The sequence below is a fragment of the Malaclemys terrapin genome, chromosome 1 (genome assembly GCF_027887155.1).
Source record: "Malaclemys terrapin pileata isolate rMalTer1 chromosome 1, rMalTer1.hap1, whole genome shotgun sequence".
In the NCBI taxonomy this organism is placed as follows: Eukaryota; Metazoa; Chordata; order Testudines; family Emydidae; genus Malaclemys; species Malaclemys terrapin.
Window position 1 is genome coordinate 179,582,007 of NC_071505.1, and position 21,841 is coordinate 179,603,847.

The 21,841-nt window shown below is 40.1% G+C and overlaps 1 protein-coding gene across 4 annotated transcripts in view; it reads left to right on the top strand.

Moving 5' to 3' along the window:
• The window catches only part of CHODL (chondrolectin), a 48,948-nt gene extending 27,564 nt beyond the window's left edge, over positions 1-21,384 (top strand). The window contains exons 2-8 of one of the 4 annotated variants that reach the window (XM_054016451.1): positions 9,596-9,908; positions 10,710-10,867; positions 13,448-13,495; positions 13,919-14,002; positions 17,381-17,483; positions 19,486-19,564; positions 20,887-20,970. In XM_054016451.1, the coding sequence (XP_053872426.1) occupies positions 9,596-9,908; positions 10,710-10,867; positions 13,448-13,495; positions 13,919-14,002; positions 17,381-17,483; positions 19,486-19,564; positions 20,887-20,889 (788 nt within the window). In that variant the 3' untranslated portion in view covers positions 20,890-20,970. Of the gene's footprint in view, positions 1-9,595; positions 9,909-10,709; positions 10,868-13,447; positions 13,496-13,918; positions 14,003-17,380; positions 17,484-19,485; positions 19,565-20,886 lie in introns of all 4 variants that reach the window. The other 3 variants (XM_054016450.1, XM_054016454.1, XM_054016453.1) reach the window with 3 other exon arrangements.
• Positions 21,385-21,841: the final 457 nt, after the last annotated feature.

The following is a 21,841-nucleotide window of genomic DNA, read 5'->3' on the forward strand; positions in this document are numbered from 1 at the left end:
AAGCAAAAGAAGTGTATGATAAAAACATGAGTTACCTATTAAAGTCACCCAGAAGGAAATTTCCTCAAGGAATTAAAATGATATGATATGATGTTGACCAGCAATAGCAGTGAACAAGCTGAAGGAAGGGGGCAGCTGAACAGTGTAGGCTTCATATCAAGTGGGAGGAAATTAGAACAGAAAGAATTGAGTTAATGAAAAACCATACCTCCTTTAAAATAGCTAAGGAGGTGAGTGGGAACAAAGTATAATTTCCCACAAGTCAAAACTTCAAACGAGCAATATGAGCTAATTCAAGTGAGGTCCAAGCTAGGAGTGACATCATCTGATCATATGAAACTAAGAGACTTTACTTCTGATAGAGCATTGCTACTGTCTGGTATAACACTGAATTCTTAAGGCTAAATTTCATGGGGACAGTCCAACAGGTATTAAGTATCCAGTTTTCCTTTGCAACAGTTCCAACCTGTTTTCTTTTTACTGAAAATAGGTTTTTTTAAATGACCCATGGCACAAAAAGATAATGGACTATGTCATGGTAGGTCCTATGTGGCTGCACAATATGAGGAGGGAGAGGGAATTAAGACACTGCTTCCTACTAATACCCCTGTGAGTGCTAATGGAGGAAGGGAGGATGAGGTGAGGGTTGGGCTCAAAGGAACGGGAGCGCACCATTCATTGAAATGGAATCAGAGCTTCTGTTGTAGTGTGCATTTCCTGGGAGGAAATGTGTGAGCCAGTATTCTTCATTGCTGCGGCAGGATCCCTCTGAACATCCATGGCCACAGGCAGTGGATTAGTAAATAGTGACACTACAAGCAAAGACTGTCCAAGATTTCCAAAAGTGACAAGTAATTTTGGCTGCCCACCTTGAGACATCTAAAAGGCGCCTTGTTTCAGAAACTGCTGATCCCCTACCCTCTAGAAATCAGGCCCTTTAATGTGTCATAAGTTAAGCATCTACAAATTAAATGCACCCCAAATCACTGAACACTTCTGAAAGCTTTGGCTACAATTCCTTGAGCGGTGCAGTTCTGACTGATGATCCCGGTTCTCAGCAAGATTTTGGCAAAAGTTACTTATAAGTGCAGACTTAAAAGCATTTAGTATTCCCATTTAATAATGCATTACTATGCCAATATGAAATTAATTGACCTCCTGGAACCTAAATATATAAAAGCACTACTGAATTATTGTCTTTGTTTCCTCGTTTTTTTCTTTCAGAGAATTGCTTTGCTGACATTAATATTGGTAGAATTTTTTAAATTAAATTTAAAATATTCAGATGACAATTGCTTTTTTTTTCCTGATTGGTGTTTGTCTTCAAAATATCATGTCATTGTGCTGGTACTTGAGCGCCAGGACAGGAAACTGACTGGCTTTTTTGCAATAGTTCAGTTTGAATAAAGTACAAAAAGTGAATAATGTAAGTGTTGGATATATAAATTGAATGTTTTTCAAAGGGTTCCAGTTTTAGGAATGGAAGGTGTTAATAATAGGGGTAAGGACATTTGATTTGTAAAGCAAGTTTCAGTAGGATTATGTCTGTTTCACAAGCATGTAGGATGAAAAAAATGATTCTTGGGGAAAAAAATTAAGGGCAAAATCCAGTACTTGCTCCTCTCAGTGGTGTAAGGTTAGTAAGAATGGAATGTTTTGAGCTAGTCTGTCTGTACAAGGCAGGATCGCTCAGGGAGCGGGGCTGGAGCGCGATGTAACACACTCCAATAAAAGAAACTGTATACGTTTCTGTTCTTCTGCCCACAGTACCTGCTGCCTAATGGTAAGAAGCCAGGGGCCTGTCTATAGCCTCAAGATGGCTGAACATGTCATATGATAATAAAAAGAGCACATAGTTGGGTCTTATCTGGTAAATTAGTCAGCCTAGTGTTCAAGGGAATACAAGATCTGCATACTGCCCTATCCCTGCCCAGGTGCCCAGTTGGGGATGGAAGAGATTTCTTGTGTCCTCTTCCATCATTCATGCAAGGCAGTCCAGATTTTTGTCCTTAGGTAATAAGGTCCTGATCCTGCCACCTATATTGCGATTGAGTAGTATGTTATTTTGCAGTAGCCTCCTTCATTCCAATGAAATTACTTGCAAAATTAGGGTCTACTCAAGAATTATAATGGTGGGAGAATCTGATTCTAAGTGTATGACATAGAATTATCCAATATATTACTTTAAATTAATTGTGGGTAGTTACCCATTTTAAAGTTCTTGTTATGAAAAGGTTAAACAGCTCATAGTCAATGTTTTACTACCCATTTTGTCTGCAACACTGTGTGCAGTACACACTACCATTTTTCACTGTCAGATTATTTCTGCTTTGTAGCTGATGAATAACAGAGAGACAAAATTGCTAAAAATGAAACTCAAGCAGCTGACATCGCAGCATGCTCAGAGAAGGGCACTAAAATGTCAGCTGATTTACCAGCCATTAATACACAATTCCAGATTTCCATTAGCACATTGAATGACTTCTGCTGCAGCAGCCAAGATGATGAAACTCCTCTTCAGAAGCATAAAAGAAGAGGATTTAGAGTAGGTCACTGCTTGAACGCCAGGAACTAATTTAGCTAGAGCACAGAGGACTTCACAACCTTCTCTGAAGAACCTACCATCTGATTTCAGGTGTTTCATTTGCACATGAGGGGCTGGATCCCAAAACATGCCACTTATAGCTATTCACAGACTGTTTCCTCTGTGGTGTTCTATAGACACTGTGCCTTGGGAATAGCTATTAGCCTGATATTCTAAGGAACAAAACCTATGCCTTTTGCCACAGCTGCGAAAGGTACCAGATGAAGGAGAGGTCACTTTAAAAACTGAATGAGTTAAACCAGTGCATACTCCAGTGTGGACATGCATATTGACTAAAGTAATACAAACAGGGTTTAAAATTGGCATAAGAGTGTCCACACACAAGGTTGCATGGGTTTAACTAAATGAGTTTAGAAATCTCATGGTTAGTTAAACCTGTGAAACTTTGCACATAGAAAAGGTCTGAGGAGCCTCCACATTCCTTTATATTTTGCACACCAGCTCCACGGGGACTCACTCTGCAACTCAGTACAGTGGCCTTTGGGGGAGGAGAGGTTCAGTGTATCCATCATGATATGGATCCACTTAGGTTTCACAAACTGGGGAACAGCAATAAGGACTGAAGTAACATCTCCAGAGAGGCTCCACTGTTTTTCCATGGCCTAGAATGGCCCTCTCCCCATCACAGCCCTCAGGAAGTATTCCCTATTGTGCCAAGCCTGGCTGCTCCAGCTTGATAAGGGGGATGCATTTGACCTTAGGTGATGAAGTAACTCTTGTGAAATCATGATTATCAGTAATCTATCATCACCAATACATCTCCTATTAAGGTCTCAGACTTTAAGGCCCAAAGGGGGACCATCATTATCATCTAATCTGACTTCCTGCACATTGCACAGAGCCTCACCCACCCCTACTGCAGAAGGCCTATAATCTCTGGCTGAGTTATTGATGTCCTGAAATCTTGATTTAAAGATTTCAAGTTAAAGAGAATTCACCATTTACTCTAGCTCAAACCAGCAAGTGACCCATGCCCCATCTGCAGAGGAAGGTGAAAAACACTTTCTTTCAATGTGACCTGGGGGAAAGTTCCTTCCTGACCCAAATATGGCGATCAGTTAGACCCTGAGCATGTGGGCAAAACCACCAGCCAGACCCTGGAAAGGTTTCTCTGTAGCAACTCAGAGCCCTTGCTCTCTACTGTATCATCTGTGGCCATTGGAGATATTTGCTAATAGTAGTAGTGGATGGGCCATATGCCATTGTAGGCAACCTTATCATACCACCCCCTCCATAAACCTATCTTATATTAAGAGTGAGATTGATACGTTTTTTGCCCTCACTACTCTCCTTGGAAGGCTTTTCCAGAACTTACCTCCACTGATGGTTAGAAACTGTTGTCTAATTTCAAGCCTAAGCTTTTTGTTGGCCAGTTTATAGCCATTAGTTCTTGTACCAACATTGGTCCTTAATTTAAATAATTCCTCTTCATCTCTGGTGTTGATTCCTTTGACGTATTTATAGATAGCAATCATATCTCCCCCCAGCCTCCATTCTGTTAGGCTAAATAAGACAATCTCCTTAAGTCCCCTCTCATAAAATAGGGTCTCCATTCCTCTGACCATCCTAGCAGCTCTTCTCTGCATCTGAATTCACTGTCTTAAACATGGGAGATCACAAATGCACACAGTATTCCAGAAGAGGTCTCACCAATGCCCTATATAATGGTAATAACACGTTCCTAGTTCTACTGGAAATACCTTGCCTGATATACATCCTTGGATTGCATTTGCCTTTTTCATGGCTGCATCACATGAGCAGCTGATAGTCATCCTATGGTAGACCAATACACCCAGATCTTTCTCCTCCTCCGCAGCTTCCAACTGACATGTCCCCAACATGTCCCCAAAAATTCTTGTGGTTAGTACTTAAGTGCATGACCTTTGCACTATTTACATTTCTGCTACTCCGGTTTTCAAGGTCATCCAAATCTTCTTGTATGATATTTTTCCTTCTTCCGTATTATATTCAGGTCCTTCTCCATATTGGCAATACCTCCCAACTTGGTATCATCCACAAATTTTATTAACAAATCCCCACATTTTATGTCAAGGTTATTGATGAAAATGTTAAATAAGATTGGTCTCAAGATCAATGCCTGAGGAACTCCACAAGTAACCTCCCTCCAGCCTGACAGTTCATCTTTCAATATGACCCATTGTGGCCTTCCCTTTAACCAATTCCTTACCCACCTTTAGATTCTGATATTAATCCCCATTTTCTCCAGTTTGACTAATAAATTCCCATGTGGAACTTTATCAACTGCTTTACTGAACAGATTAGATCGTTTGCATTTCCTTTGCCTAAGTAGTATCCCAGTAGAGCCTCTTTTAGCTTATTTCTCCAAGTGATTGGGATGCAAACAGATTCTGTTTCATCCATTCCATCACTTCTGATTTCTTTACAGTCTACCTCATCATTAATATTGTGGCAGAGCTCTGACCTTGTCCCCGTGGGTCCTGCGCTTCTAGGCAGTATATGCTAGTCTCAGTGGCTCTCTGTGACCCTCCCCGTAGCCCTTCTCTCTCTAGGGCCAGGGTTACGATCTACTGAGCTCTTTTCATCGTAAGCCAGCAAGGAGGTTGGTGAGAGAATTCCCACAGTCTCTGTTGTCCCTAGGGCTTGTTTTAGAACAGTTTAGCCTCCTGTCCTGACAGGGGCCTGACTTCCCCTCCCAGGAGGTGTTCCTGAAGTGGTGGGTTGGGGGGAACCCAGGCCCGCCCTCTTCTCCAGGTTCCGGCCCAGAGACCCTAATGGTAGCAGCTGTTGGCAGCCAACCTTTCACTTCCTAGAGTTGCTACATTTCCCTGGGCCACTTCCCCACAGCTCTCCTGCTTCTCCCTTACCTTAGGGCTCCCTTATCAATAACTTGAGAGTGTCTTCATTAACCAGTCCTTCAGCCGCACTTCCTCTCCCCTGGCTCTCCTCTGCCTGACTGGAGTGAGCCCTTTTTATAGTATCAGCGGGGCTTTAATTAGAGTCAGGTGGTCACATTAGCTTAATGGCCTCACCTGACTCTTTGCAGGTTAATTGAAGTCAGGTGTTCTCATTAGCCTGGAGCAGAGCCTGCTCTGGTCAGTCAGGGAACAGAAAACTGTTAATTCAGTGGCCAGTATATCTGCCTTCTGCTATTCTGCTGTACCCAACTGGCCTAGGTCTATCACAATATATAATACTATTCTACCATCTTTATCTTTATTTCTGTCTTTCCTGAACAGCACACACCCTTCAATACCTGTATTCAGGACTACTATTCCACCATGTGTCCGTTATCCCTATAATAGCTGGTTTTACTTCCTGTACCAGTAGTTCTAGTTCCTCCATTTTGCTACCCAGGCTCCTTGCATTGGTGTGCAGACATCTTAGTTGTTTCTGTTTGGCTTCACCCACATTCCTCGCCCTATTAGGTACAGTGATTTCACTGTTAGTATCATCTACCTGACTTTTACTGTCATTGATATTGGCACCATCTTTCCTCTTGATGTCCAATCTCCTACCCTCTGTTGTTCCTTTTTCCAGTGCTGTATCCTCTCTTACTTGATTTTCTTCCCACTCAATGTTAAAGGCATGGCAATTACATGAGCATTTCCCAACGGTCTCCCCCAAATTCCTAGTTTAAAGCTCTTTTAATCAGTTGTGACAACCTTCATACCTGAAGTCTATTTCCCTCTCTACTTAGGTGGAGTCCATCCTGTGAGAAAAGTCTTCTGTCCATCATTGCCTCCTAATTGTTGAACATCCCAAAGCCCTCCTTATAGCACCACTACCTGAGCCATCTGTTGATGATCATAATCTTGTCTTGTCTTCTCCTCTAGAGACAGAATCCCACTGAAGATCACTTGAGCCTCCATTTCTTTATGTGTCTTCCCCAGCCTGGCATAGCCTTCCTTTGTATGTTCTGGCAAGAATCTATTCAAGAAGGACAATCAGTAGATTCTTTCCTGCTCTAGTTAGTATCTTCTTCAATCTCAGGACCACATCCCGAATCAGAGCTCCCAGCAGATAGCACACATTTCTGTTCTCTGGATCAGCTCTGGTGACAGGCCTGTCTGTTCTTAATAGGGAGTCCCCATCATGCAGACCTGCCTCTTGGGAGCCAGGTGCACAGAAGAAGAGGAGAATAAATCCCTAATATTTAACTGGAAAGTTAGAAGAATAAGTCACTGGGCAAATGAGTCTTCAGAATCTATATATACTTTTCAATTCAAGTTTATAGGTTTACCTCTCTATTTAGATCACCTAACATTTTCCATTATAAAGATTCTTGCAACCTAAATCATTTAGGATTGATTTCAGGCTTGGGATATTTTGCATTAAATAAGGCAGGGGCTACTCATTGAATGGTGAGGATAAAAATATTCAACAGCTGTTGCCTTTCCTGTGCATGGTCCATCTTGTGCACTGAATGAGGCAGAGGTCCAGTGAAAAAAATAGTATGTGATTATATAATTAATGGCTGTATGATAATGCATGTGTACAAATGGCATAAGTTAAGTTAAATGGCACAGGGCAATATTAATGTTCACATTTCCTAACTTTTGAATGCTTGACTTTGCAACTTTAATAATGTTTTTTGACTGAATTATTGTTTTTTTAAGGAAAATAATTTTTAAAAGGAACTGGGTAAAAATCAAATTCTGTTATGCACATCTATAATAACTCCTCAATGTGCATCATTATCAGGGTTTGAACCCTGAATCTTCAGCACTGCAGCACAACTAGAACTACAGGAATTATTTTTTTAGCAGGTAGGAGGAAAAAGCTATTATCTTGGGAGAGGAGACGGGATTGGACCTCTGGAGCCATGTGCAGAATCTGGGAGGCATTGTCAGGGCAAGTCCCGTCAGAATTTCTGTCCCCCAACTCTTGAGGAAACTGTCTTCTTGAAGGGTTGTCTGTGTAGTATGTGGAGCTGGTGTAAGCCTGGCCTTAGGTTAGAGTATTCATGTTGGGTTATTATTTTGGCAAGCTGTCACACTTTTGCTGCCTACTAAAGTGACAGAAGGGAAATGATGATTTTTCTAAAGTTTATACCACCACCAAACCTGAACACAATTTCATCGGACAAAGAAAAGGCACTTCTGTAACCTGAGGGATTTCTCCCTATTGAATTTCAAAGGCCTACTTCAAACAATGGAAGTATTAGGGCTTTTCCAGAAAGGTCACAAGAATAATTTATAATGTAAAGAGGTAGCCAAACTAAATATAGTGGTCATCCCTACAACACAGAGGAGCCACATTTGTTTTTCATTGAAAATCTGTAGCAATGGGAGTCAACTTTGGACTTAGCTAGATGGATTAGATCATACTAACTATTGCTTAATGAATTCTGGCCATTAGCTAGAAGTTCCAGGAATTATGCTCTATACACCTTTAAATGGAGAGAAGCAGCTACTATGCAGGATGCAAATGCAACCTGCTTCTGAGGAATCGTACACAGTATTCCTGATTCTACATTTATGTGAATTAAGGATAACTTAATGGAAGGAAATCAGACCCACTGTGTACTCACTCTTTCATGAAGACCTACTTTTGTTATTTCTTGTTTTGTCATTCTCTTAATATAATGTAAAGGACATTTTGATTTAAAGAATATGGTTACACTTTGTGTATAGAAAAACATTTAGGAAAAAATAAATTTAAGTTGTATGATGATGTCCTAATTACAAAAACGTATACATTTATCAAGTTAAATAGGATAAAACTTTTTCAGATATAAAATCACTGGGGTGTTTACCTAGATCTGTTAACATTTATTATGGTTAAAAACTGAAGTATACAAAAGAGGTGGATTTTTTCAAGTAAAAATAATAATTTATGCTCTTCAACAAATATGGCTTATGAACAGTTTATTTTTTACAGGTTTAATGGTAAAATTGTTTTCTGCTTGTGTTCAAACAGTCTAGATAATTATAGTAATTTCTTATTACTTCTGTAAGGCCTTTGTTAACTTTACAAAATACTGTAATTTGCACATTTTCTGTGTTGGAATTGGAATAGACAAGAAAAAATGATTCTTTTAAAAGAGGCTTTTAGTTAGTCCAACTACAAGAAGTCTAAAAGAAATTGTGTAAAGTTTTAAGATAAAATCAAGATCACTATACATACAGCTGGTACATTTTAAAACATGAATGGGCTTCAGCAGCACTCACCACATTATATATACAGATGACACCACTGATTTGCTCTGATTCGAATCATTTGTCATTTTAGATTCAAAGCATAAATTCTAAAAGAGGTCAATAGCAAATACAGTATGGTAAGCACACATTTCAACTGCTTTTGGAAGAAAGTAATTATATAATAAGTGCGTTTCACTTTCTTTACCTTGCAGTTTCATAAAAAAAGAGTCATTGGATCGTTTGGTTTGATCCTTTAAACAGATTTATCAACTGAAGTTTAAGTAAATATTTGTTTGTGGGGACACATTAGGTTTGATGCTTTCTGAAAATATTTTGATTATATTGTTCTGCTTGGCTATGTATTGTTATGGTCTCAGGTGCCAACTGTAGTTTCCATTGACTGCATTGAACATGCCAGGACATAGAGGTAAAACTATAAATACTGGGGAATCCAAACAAGCAGGATTAGATAACTGACTGAAGAAACTCATGACTTCCTTTTTACAATGGAAATTTAGAGCCTAATTTTGTGTCTATTAAAGTCAAGTAGAGTTTTGCCATTCATGCCAATAGAAGTGGGATTGGTCCCACATACAGTATTTTTAAAAAAACAAATACTACTTTTAAGGAAGAGGCCCAACCCAAGCAAGGAAAATTCCCATAGTTGTCAAAGGGATTCTCAATGGTTTTGATGGGACTTTCATCTGCTTAGGGATTTTAGGACAGGGACCAAGATGTGCATGACACCAGCAGTGTTAAAATTGGAGATGGGGGTTCAGCAGCATTAACCCAATCAAAATAAAGCATGACTTCCTTCAGCACGTGGCAAGCAGAAATATTATTCATCTTCTTTGTCACTGTATTTAAGGTCAAAAAGTGTGTTATGGAGATATCAAGCATCCCTGTTACAAGATAGCCTACTTCCAGGACTTGTCAAGACGTGTGGGCTTCCAGGAGGCCCGCCATGCCTGTGAAATCGACGGTGGTGTGCTTTTAAGTCTGGAAAGTGAAGCTGAACAGAAGCTCATAGAAAACATGTTACAAAACCTCACTAAGTCAGGCTCTGGGATTTCTGATGGTGACTTCTGGATTGGATTGTGGAGAAGCGGAGAGGGACAAGCAACATCGAGTGCTTGCCCTGAGCTCTACCAGTGGACTGATGGAACCATTTCATCATTCAGGTGAAAGTCTGGGAGATTGCCTATAGTTTCAAGGGTTTATGGAGGGAAACACAGTGTGTGCAGCACCCAAATAAGTCAAATGTTTTGTGAATTGAAGCATATAGAAAAGTTGGTCAGTGGGGCTAATAACATGCCCCTGCTTCTTCTTCACACAAAGAGGAGGCTGAGCCAATGGATATGCACTTGGAGATGTGGAAGGATGTCTCTGCGGCATGCTTGTCTCAGCCCCTACCCCCAGCCTCATAGAAGCAAGGGCTCCACAGGCTTCCAGCTCTGTGGAGTTGGAAGGAGGGGGGTGGTGGGGAGGAAATGGCAACCAAACTCTGCTGGATTCTGGCCCCCAAACCAGAAAGCCAACAGCTGCATAACTTAGTGCAGACTATTTAGAGTAACTCACTCTGCCCACACCCCAGATTCTGGAAACCCCATTAGATTTCCTGATTCAGCTAAAGACCAGTAGAACAAATGGCAACATTCAGGAACCATAATCTGCAGGGCATCTGTGGGTAGGTGGCAGGGAATGCAGGCGTCAGAAGGGAAGGAAGGAACATCTGCATGGATGCTTCTTGACTGCAGGAAGATGCTCCAAGATCTGCAAGACTGGTAGTAGACTCCCCTCTGTTCCATGCAGGAGATGGAGGGAAATGCAGCTTATTCTGCTTTAAGGGACAATGGAGCCTATGTACTATAACTTTCACTAGATTATGGCATTTTTGGATGCTTGTGAATGGTTCTATTAGATGACATGGTGGGCCTTTTATCTGCAAGATTTTGAACATTTTGATTTATATGCACTGCTAGAAATTGGTATACGGATGAGCCTTCCTGTGGAAGTGAAGCTTGTGTTGTGATGTATCATCAACCAACTGCAAACCCTGGCCTGGGAGGGGCTTACCTTTACCAGTGGAATGACGACAGATGCAACATGAAGCACAATTTTATCTGCAAGTATAGTCCAGGTAGGAAAAAGCTAAAGTCAGATTTCACATGTGGTAGATGTTAACAGAAAAGTCACTGCTTTGGCAGAAAATGTTGGGGATTTTGGGATCCTCAATATTTTGAGGAAAACTGTACTGAAAGAACTTGAAAACTGCTAATGTTTTCATGTGAAATGTGGCCAAAATATTTTCACCATTTTCAAGTAATGCTAGTTCTCGCTGTCTGGCTCTGTCACTGACTTTCTGTGATGTCTTGGGAATGTCACTTAGCCGATCTGTAAAATGAATACAGGTCAATGGAATTCAGGGAGGTCCAGTGCAACAGGAAGAAAATTACACACAGGCACACCAGCTCAGATGAGGACACAAGAGGCCAGGGATTTTTCAGTTTGGCTTAACCTCCAGAAATGACATGGGAATCTTTTCTGGATCCTGCATATTTCAGCTGAGGAGACTTAAAACTGGACAGCCAGAACAAGGAAATTGGAAGCAAGCTTGAATTTGAGGCTATAATGGTTTTTTAGTTATAGTAGTCATGCTTGGCAGTAGATAAACATCACATCTCTTACCAGGATTATGGTACTCAGAGCATTACTGAGTCTTAAATTGTCCACTGTGGCCACAAAGAGAACATACAAATCCCAGTATAAATTTAGCCAAACTGCATACAAAAAACAAACAGGTTGTAAACCATCCTCATCAGAGCCAGGCTACATGTAAAACCCCACACTGAACCAGAGTTTCAGTGTTTAATCTGAACCTGCAGAGATTCCCATCCAATTGCTTCTTACTCAATCAACCTCTAACCACAAAAGTGACAAGGTGTATATTACAAACTGGAATGTCATTTACACCTTATAGACAGTAAGTCTCAACAGTCTGCCTGAAGATTAGGGTCACTGTTTCAATTTCAGTGAGAGTTACAAATTTAGAAAAATCAGAGTAGGAAAACCAATTGATCTCCATTCCTCAAACTTCCTACTTCTGAAGTACTTAAACATGTCTTGTTTTTTCATCTTTACAATTGAACTATCAAAATTCATGCTGTGAGTATGGCTCTGTGATTCATTAGGCAATCTTACTCAGCCAGCCTCCAAGCCTAATTGACATATGTTCACTTGCAATTTTTTGTTTTCTATCTAAGATATATCTTCAGTGGTGGGGTGGAAGAGCCTCCCTTGATGATGTTTAACGTCACAGTACTAGCTGTGGGTTTGAATCTCATTTACCTTGAAAGAATGTTGATCGTAATTATATAATAGTAGCTGTAATCACATTTAGTTTCTGAGCCAACTCCTCCTGCAGCTTGATTTTCAGATCAAATTAAAAATTAATCCACCCTTTTATGCTCCACAATTAGCTACTTCTAGAAGCAATAGTTTCTAGTACTTTAACATTTTTCTCCAAGCCATGTTCCAATTAACCAGTTTTTATCTGAGAAGCTGAAGTAAGTGTTACTGTTGTAGTAAATTTTATTACCTCTTTGAACTCTGAGCATTACTGTTTTGAGATAAAGACCAGTAATACAACTGGTGTTCATAATCTTATAACATGGGAATGGTATCCAAATAACCATACAGATTCTACTTCTGTGATCATACTCTCCATTCAAAATAATTTCAATAATCTATGGAATCCTTTAAACATAGATAACACTACTCTCCCATTTCTACATCCTAACTGGCCTTTGCTGCATGTCTTATAGTTATAGTTTCCAATTGTCAGAGGGGTAGCCGTGTTAGTCTGGATCTGTAAAAAGCAACAGAGAGTCCTGTGGCACCTTTAAGACTAACAGATGTATTGGAGCATAAGCTTTCGTGGGTGAATACCCACTTCATCAGACGCATGCTCCAATACATCTGTTAGTCTTAAAGGTGCCACAGGACTCTCTGTTGCAGTTTCCAATTGGTTATCTCTAATTAGAAATGGAATATTAACCTCCTCTTCAGCAATGATTGCATTTCCTTACCATCCAATTTCTAATAGTTCATTGATGTATCCTTTTTTTGATTTTAGGGATGTCTAGCCAAATAAATAAATAAATAAAATAAAAAATGATATCTGCCCTCAAAACATCTGGTTCATACTTCTCACTGCTCCACAGCTAATTTTTTGATAATCATCTTGGAAATAAGAAAAAGTTTCTTTAGCCCACACTATCAAGACCACTGCCCATTTTAGTATGTTCTAGGATCCTCTGACTATAAGAGAGGTGAGATGTTAAGAAAAGCTATATTCAAATTATATCTGACACAAGAAAAGGGTGGGTTTCAATTATTCATCCAATAAACTAGTTGATGCCACCAGAAAAAAAAATTGCTTAAGGCAAAATTGCAGCATTCCTATTTATCTAGATTTGTACAGAAGTATGGACTAGAAGTAGTTTGATACCAACCCTTAACTTTGTTTGACACAAAACATTATTCTTCAGAAAGGTGCTTGCCAAATATTGAAATATGAAGTTAAAGAACTCTGCAATAATTGTTTTTTGTAATGAACATGGGAGCATAGTTTTGAGCTATGGCACTATGTGTAAAACAATGTAAAAGACGTCTGTTTTATTACTCTTACTCTTTCATTGTCAAACTATTGATTTAACAGATAATGTCCTAGAAAAAGAACTAGGCGACAGAACAGACACAGATTATGGTAAGAAACTTTAAAAAAAACTTTCAGCTTGAGTTGCACTGGCAAAGACATAATCTCATGAATCATTTACAGGCTCCAGGAAAGTTACATAGTTTTTTATTTTTTTTTAAACAGACTTGTGTTAGTAGTGGAACATATTAAAAGAGAATCCTGCAGAGAGGAATATTTGCAGATGTAGTTGCAAATATATGGATGTAGTTCAAAACACTGCTGCTTTTAATTCCTATTCCATATTTAATCCTAACAACACACTAAAGTTCTGTAGACACATTTACTTCCAATAACTTATTCAATGCTGAAACAGTTCACATAACAAATATGAATCTGTTTTAAATGTAAAAAACTATGAACAGATGCTACAATATGTAATAACCCCTCTTTCTATGGTTGCTATTTTTAAAATCTGTTTAACTTCTTTTTCAGAGGTTTTTCCATCAGTGGCAGCAGAAAAGCCTTATGATGAAAACAAACCAGAAGATAATTCTCATGTAGTTGTTACTGAAACAGGTAATGTATTCATAGGGTTTTAATGTTCGGAATAAAATAGTAACAGAGGATGGAGGGAATTAGAATGAGATATGCAACTTCCCCCATTGATGGGAATTAGTTTATTCCTAAGACCTCTGCTGAAAATATACCTGTAAGGGGTGGCATCCACTTCTCATGAGTGCCCCCTGGCCAGGTGCATGTGCCTTCACTCTCTTAGTCTGTGGTGACCTCTGTAGGTGGTTTCTTAGGCAGGTTTTCAACAACTCAGCCCTCTGGCCAAGTCACACATGCAATCTGTATGTGAAACAAAACAGACTCCTTCTTGTGTATACAGTCCACCAGGGGCCTATCCCAGTACCCCTCCATTGGTATTTCTGTAGCCCTCCCTGGGCTCAGTCTTTAAATAGTCCCAGCCCTGGTATGGGGCCAGACCCTCCAGGGCTTCCTCCCTGGGGCACTGTCTTCCTGCAGCCCTCCCTGGGCTCAGTCCTTAATCAGTCTGGCAGCCCCTTCTGGGCTAGCCTCAAATAGTCCCTCAATCCTGGTATGGGGCCATGCCTCCAGGGCTTCCTAAACTCTTCACCCTTTCTGGTCCCAGCTGTTCTTCTAGCTTCAGTCCCAGCAGCCAGCCAGGAGCTCCCTCTTGCTCCCTGGTTCTTGCCAGCAACTGATCTGTCCATAGTACTGCTACTCCTTCAGCCAGCCAGGAACACAGTCCTCATTCCTTCAGCTCCAGGCAGCAACTACCTAACTCTGGCTCTGCAGCTCCTTTTATATCACCTTCTTGGGCCATGATTGGCTGCTCCCTGCAGCCTCTCTCATTGGCTGCTTCTCTCCCCGGCCCCACAGCCTCTCTAGGCCACTGGGAGGACTCAACTCCTCTCTGAGATGGAGTGTGGTAGCACCCTGAGGCCTACAGCAGTGGGCCTCTGAGCCTAGTTCACCCCATCACAATACCTTTGACTAATAATTCAAGACTTTTGATCAGTTTCTCTTAGTTGTTCTTGCAGGAATCAATAGCTGTGATTGGCTTTCTGGGAGGGAATACTCAACTATTTCAAATATTGCTACTGTGTCTTCAGCACTGCAATTGGATCTGCATGAATCTGGATCAAACCTTTGCCCCTCACCAATGCCCTACTGAACTCAGTGGGTCTCTAACAGGGCACAGGGTTCTGCCACTGTGGATCTGATTACAGGATCAGGCCTCAAATATCTCTGATACAGTCAAAGCCAGAGATGTGTAAAATAGTCTAACACAAACATAAGACACTTGTTTTCTCTTTAGAAACTGAATTTTAGTGCTCACAAAAGGTGCCAGATTGATAGTTCTAGGGACTGAAGTGTTGTGTTATCTACCCAATAGCCCCAAGGTACAGCAAGGTTCCCCATGTGCCCCAACCCCTATCAGGAGGGATCAACTCTAGGTTGAGAGCATCTGAAAAACTGCCCAGAAAAGTGCCAACTCTGCTGTTGTTTTTTGGGATGGGGCCATCTACCCACTAAGAACTGCTCAGAGACCCACCAATTCATTTAATGTATAGGTTGATATCCTGCATGGTTCCAAGCAGTTCCTGAGAGGTGCTAAATTCCCTCAACTCTCATAGACTTCAGTGGGCATTGAGGGCACTCAACATCTCTCTGGAGCAGCTCAACATCTTGCAGTATTGGGTCCTTGGTTCACTGAACAGCTGACAGATGGCAATAACGTTCCACTACTGTCCATCTCAGCTGAATTTGAATCAGTTCCCTTGTTATGAATGCCCATGTGTTCCATTACCTGCCCCACAGGATACTTTTACATGAATCAATGAATTATTTTGTTGCCATTGTTGTCATTTTAAAGAATAACATTTTATTTTAAAATGTCATCATTGTTGTGCTGCTCTCTGAATATATAACGAGAATGCTAATAGTCCGAGAAAGAAAAAAAAAAATCCTGAAAAATGCTAGCTAATTGAGAAGTAAAACATGGGGCTTACAATGGTGCATGGGAAAGATAAGCAACAACAGTCACCACCAACTATTGATCTCCATTTACACTTGCTTAGTTTCTCAGAGCAATTTTTCATCTGAGCACTCAAGGGCAGATGCTGTTATTATAAATAAAAATAAATAAATAGGTACTATGCTTTTCAATGCATGGCATGCAAAGAGCCTGTGTTTAACACTAGTGCTATGGTATATAGAAAGCCAAATTATGATTAATAAATAAATTGGCCTTAAACATTTTCTCTTGCAAGTGAAAATATATTCAAAAATAGTTGTATACAGAGTACCAGCTTGTGGGTCAGGTTTAGACCACTACTAGTACCTTGTGTATGGTAATAAAATGTGGGTATAAAGCTATTTAACATGTAATCACAGTTTCTCTCTTGAACCTGGAAGCTGATCCTATTAAACATAGCTATACAATAATGATTGCTTGTTACTACATGGTGGTCAGTAAGCAGCAGTATGTTAAGTATATGGTGGCATATTAATGAAGGGACAAAGGACAGTTCCTTCACACACAACAGCTGTCTCTGGAGTCTAAACATCCCTCTTCTTGAGCCCCCTGTAAGCATTTGGGTGGAAAGGGCCTCACCTCTTCCTATATCAAAGGAGACAATGCTTCAGGAATTGTTTTTGTTCTTTAACTGCTATACTGAGAAAAGAAAAAAAGTTCAAATGACATAAGGGCAGACTGTAACTTTTCAGTCTAGCCTGAGTAAGGAGCAACGCATAGCTGTGCTGGTCCAGTAGCAGATCAGAGAACCAATGGGGACTCAGAGCCACAGTTCTGCCCCTGCTTCCCTATTGCTCTGTGGGAGGAGTAAAATACTTCACCCCTTTTCATGGAGCAGCTTATTCCCCACTGAGTACCAAGGTAGATACTGTGACCAGTGAATAGGAGAGGTGAATCCAGGGCTCCTGATACCCTCTATCCATTCCTTTCCATTTTTTCACTGCAGAGTGGGTCAGATGAGTAGCTCCTGCTCTCCCCCTCTCAGCCAGAAAGAGTCACAGTCATGAGAGCTGTAAATGGGAATGGGAGTGGGGAGTGGACCTGGGGCTTATGCTCTCTTACTCCCTTGCATGGTTGAATAAGAGCTGTGACTATTCAGCCCATAGCGTGTAATCGAGTGTATATTTTAGCTGCAGTGTAAGTATAATGAGATATGAATCTTATAAGGAAAACTACAGTATGCACCTTCTGGACATCATTTTCATAAAATATTGGGAGCTTATTCTAATATTCCTAATATATTCACATCTTCCTTTAAAATTGATTAGCAGTCTTTCTACACAAGGAATTCAGAATTGAACTATGTGGGCATATAGATAGATATAGTGAGATGCGACAGTGTCTTTCAATACAGTACGTACTAATGAGAGACTTTTTTTTCCTTGTAGGTATAATTCCAAATTTAATTTATGTTGTTATACCAACCATACCACTGCTGTTGTTGATATTAGTGGCTTTTGGTACGTGCTGTTTCCAGATGCTAAACAAAAGGTAAATACTTTCAATACACTGGAATTAAATTGTCTTATAATGATGAATTCAGGTTTCCATTAGCAAGCGCTTCATAAAGTAAAGAATGCTTACATCTCTCCCTTGCTTCCTTCTCAGTTGTACAGTATGCATCTTGTTGTCCCTGAAAATCCAAACAATTTACTTATATCTGACAGCTGAAAATTCATGTTCATGGCTTTTCACCAATGAAAAGGCTCTGGCCTAATGTAGAGCCACAGATCTCTTAAAACACACTATGCTGCCATAAGGAATTTTTCCAGTTCCAAGGAGGACAGTTTTTTCTGCCTCTACTGTTGCAATTTTCCCTTACGTGTTGCAGCCTGATCACAATCTATATTGGAACTGGTCTCTTGGGAATGACATTGGGAGGCTTCACTGACATGGAGCATGCAGAAGGAGCACCCCACTCCCCCAACTTTCTGCACAAAGGGTGAATTCTTCCCGGGCTGAATGGGCATAAGTTGTTAGGAGAAAAACTTAAAGCAGTAGAAGCCTGATAAGTCTTGATTCACTAGCCATCCAGGAAGAGCAAGAAAGACGCCACCAGAGCAGAAGAACTTTACAAAAACAAACATGTTTATGGGCAGCATAATTACCTGGATTCCAGCACTCAGCACTGAAATCACAGCAGCTAACATTTAAGAATGCATCTGTTTTGACAGTAGTAGTCAGCACTTTTGTAGCATATTGATTGGTGGTGGCGTCTCCCTTCTCCCAAGCACGTACATATGACTGTGATGCTAGTACTTCATTCATGGCACTCCTCTGCGCCTGAATGTCAGCTTTGGTGGGAAGGCAGGATTACTAACAACTCTGAGGACCCAAGGAATAGCCGATGGAAGAGTTTCTGTAGTAAAATGGGGCGATGTTCCATGTGGGCTTTCTTTTAGCTTTTTTAAAATTTGGAAGGCTATATTTTCTCTTTTTTGGTGGGTTTCAGTTTTAATTCTTCCTTGTGAAACAGAAAACAAAATAAAAGGTAAGCAATTTCTGAAACTTTTAAAAAAATATTGCCACAAATGGGAAACAATCTCCTGATATTTATGTAAACTATCACTGCGGTATTCCCTGGCATCACATAGTTATTTAGTAATCCTATCCCTCCAGATGCAGGAGCCCTATATTAGAACATGTAAGGTATCCTAATGACGTGCACTTCCATATAAAGAAGTGGAAGATTTGTATTTCCCAACTTCAGCAATAGTAACACGTCAGGCAAATCCATTCCTACATACAACCACTGTGATTCCAACGCTGACCAACAGAGTCTTGGTAGATTCCATGAAGGTTGTGATGAAGGGCGCCCATCCATAACATTGTAAGGATTAGGAGATATATCTCACCAACAGTGGGATTAGCCTTCTAGGTAAGTATCAAGGCAGGTACAGTCATGAAGTCATGATCTTTTTTTTTTTTTTTTTTTTTTTTTAGTAGCTCATTCCACACTCTCCGCTACCATGCAAGGGGTTTTAAAGGCTGAGTTCAGGCCTTGCCTATCTTTCCAGATAGACCATGCAAGAATGTGAGTGTGTGATGCGTTGCCCACTGATGTCAATGGAAAGACTTGTTGACTTCAGTGGGTTTTGGATCAGGCCCCTGAAACTATAATAATTCATCCAAGAAAAGGACTTTGCACTTTCCAAGAGCTAGAAAGAGCAGAGCACAAGAAGTTGGGAACTCCAGTGCTTTATGTGAGGAGTTCTACCCTGAAAGGAAGTTCCCAACTTACAAATGAGTCTCTTCTCCCTTTTTCTTTTGTAGGCTTTCATGGGAGGATGACCTTTCCTCTGAAAGGTTAGCTTGCTGTGGAGCCATAATCCATGGTCTTCCAGGACTTGCATATCTTGGAAGAACATGGACAGTTTTGGCTGGTTTGGGTTCTTACAGGGTAGTAGTAAAGGGAAGCAGAGCATCTCTCCTGTAATTAGTAGCAACAATCAGCTCATTCATGCTTAGATGCTCTCCCTTTCCTTTCTTCCAGGGAAGCAAGGAGAAACTGCTTCACAGACCCATCTCCATTATCATCTGAATGCCTTGCAGAAAGTTTAAATTCCAACCTGGTATATGTCTCAGTTTCTATGATTGTATTTCACAGTCAAAGCAACAATTTTAGACAATATCCTCGAACTATGTATTGCTCCCTACTTAACATTATTCCCGGAAATTGCATGCAGAGTCAAATCCTCCGCTGGTGTCAATAGCCACAGCTTCATTGAACTCATTGGAGATATACAGCAACTGAGGTTCTGATCCATGATATTTAGACATGTTATATTGGAGAGTGCAAATTTTTAACTGCTTTTTGCTTAGATGACTTTCCATTCAGGGTACCTCAGACATAAATGAACAAAATGGGCTGGATTCACTATTGTAAAACGGGAGTAAAGTTGGAAGCATACAGCCCAGCTCCAAAGCCCACTGAAGTAAATGGGAATCTTTTAAATTACTCCAATTACCCCCAGCCCCTTTGGCAAAAAATAAAAAACTGAAATATTATGTCTGGGAACCAAAGCGTTTTGATTTTGAACTGCTGCCATGGTGTCACATAGGCATTGTAGTTTGCTCCCATTGTCCTGTAAAATCTGGGCTTCCTGATCTGACATCATCTCCCAGGATGCACCTCTGGGTGAGGGGAAGTGATGCATCATGTCAGTCGCATGGTTGAGGTGCCACAATATAACATGCAAGATGAAGTCTGGCTGGGGATCCCAGCCCACAGAAGAGAATGGGAATGTGAGGTGCTGTGGCGGCATTTCAGAACTGACTTTTTCAGACTTCCTTTTTTTGATGAAAAATAATGTTTTTCAGTGGAAAGTAAACACTTTTTATTACTCAATACTCAAATTTTCCATGAAAAAACAATGTTGATGGAAAATTTTTTGGCCAGCCATAATTAGGACTTTTCTACTGTGGTCAGTTCATCGCTAAGGGTCTTCTCCAATGCCCACTGATTTCAGTAGAAAATTGATCAAGTCCTAAAGGAAAGATTTTGTCCTGCTTGTTCATGTTGAAGAAAACCTTGCCATGGGACTTCTCTCAGCATAAGATACTGCTTAACGTAAGGAAGGGTGGCAAAATCTGAACCTAAACAATATAGTACAGCATGGACAATCTAAGTCTACAGGGAGACAATGTAATTTACCCTCCTTTCAAGCATAATTTAGTGGCTTCTTTGCCTTTGCTGATCACTGTGGTGATGCATTTAGGCAGAGCTTGTGTACAACTTTATTGTAGGAGGGGACACTACATTAAATCAATAACAGAGGCAACTCTGAATTAACGGATGGATGCAAGTCTGACATACCCTGACCTACCCGCATCCTCAATCTGAGCCACAGAGGGATCAAATGAATTGAAATTATTTTATATTTTTATTTTTCAGTAAAGGAAGAACAAAAACCAGCCCAAACCAGTCCACATTATGGATTTCAAAGAACCCCAGGAAGGACAGTACCATGGAGGTATAACAATTTAATGACTGAAAACAAAGCAAAAATAATATTTTACAGTCGGGCTCTATTATAATGTCATCTCAGCACATTAGCTTGGAATGGCTTGAGATTGCAATGGATCAGCAAGATGAACTGTAAGCTCCCCCTTGAGGCAACTATTCAGATCATTTTTGTATGTAACATTTGATTATTAATTAAATGAAACATGTCATGCTAAATAAAGAAAGAGGATGTGTCTATTTTGCTAAGGGAAGTAACTCGGCTACAACTGAGCAATGGAATGGACAATGCATTTGAAGTTTATAGGGGGAAATATCTACAATATGTGTCAGTTTTCAAATTGTTTGTAGTAATCATAACATTTTTATTTCCTGTAGTCCCTCATACATTCTACTTTAGTTGATGTACTGTAAATTGAGTGGACATAAATTTACAGTGTAACAAAATAATTTATCTTTGCATAAATATTTGATAAAAATGGATTGCTCGGTTATTTATTTGCACATTTTCAAGACCGCTCTTCATTCTTTAGGCACAGATTTTATTTTTATCCTGTAGCTCATGCTCATTAGCAGAGACAGTTTCCAATGCTGTGATATTGATCTGCAGTGGCAAAATTCAAGTATTCAGGAAAATCACTTGATGCTGCATAATGAGTGTACTTTGCTAGCGGATGGCCATATCTTTTTGATACATTTCTCCAGAGTGGACATAAATCACTCTGCCAATCATAAGATATGATTTAAATGCAGCCTTTAATAGCTATACTGGAACTATATTAATTTTTATTTCCTTTGAAAAGACAAAAATGATAAGTATCACTGTAATATAAAGTCTGAGATGTCAGTGAATCTTTTATATAAAAATTATGCTTAAAATGAAAGT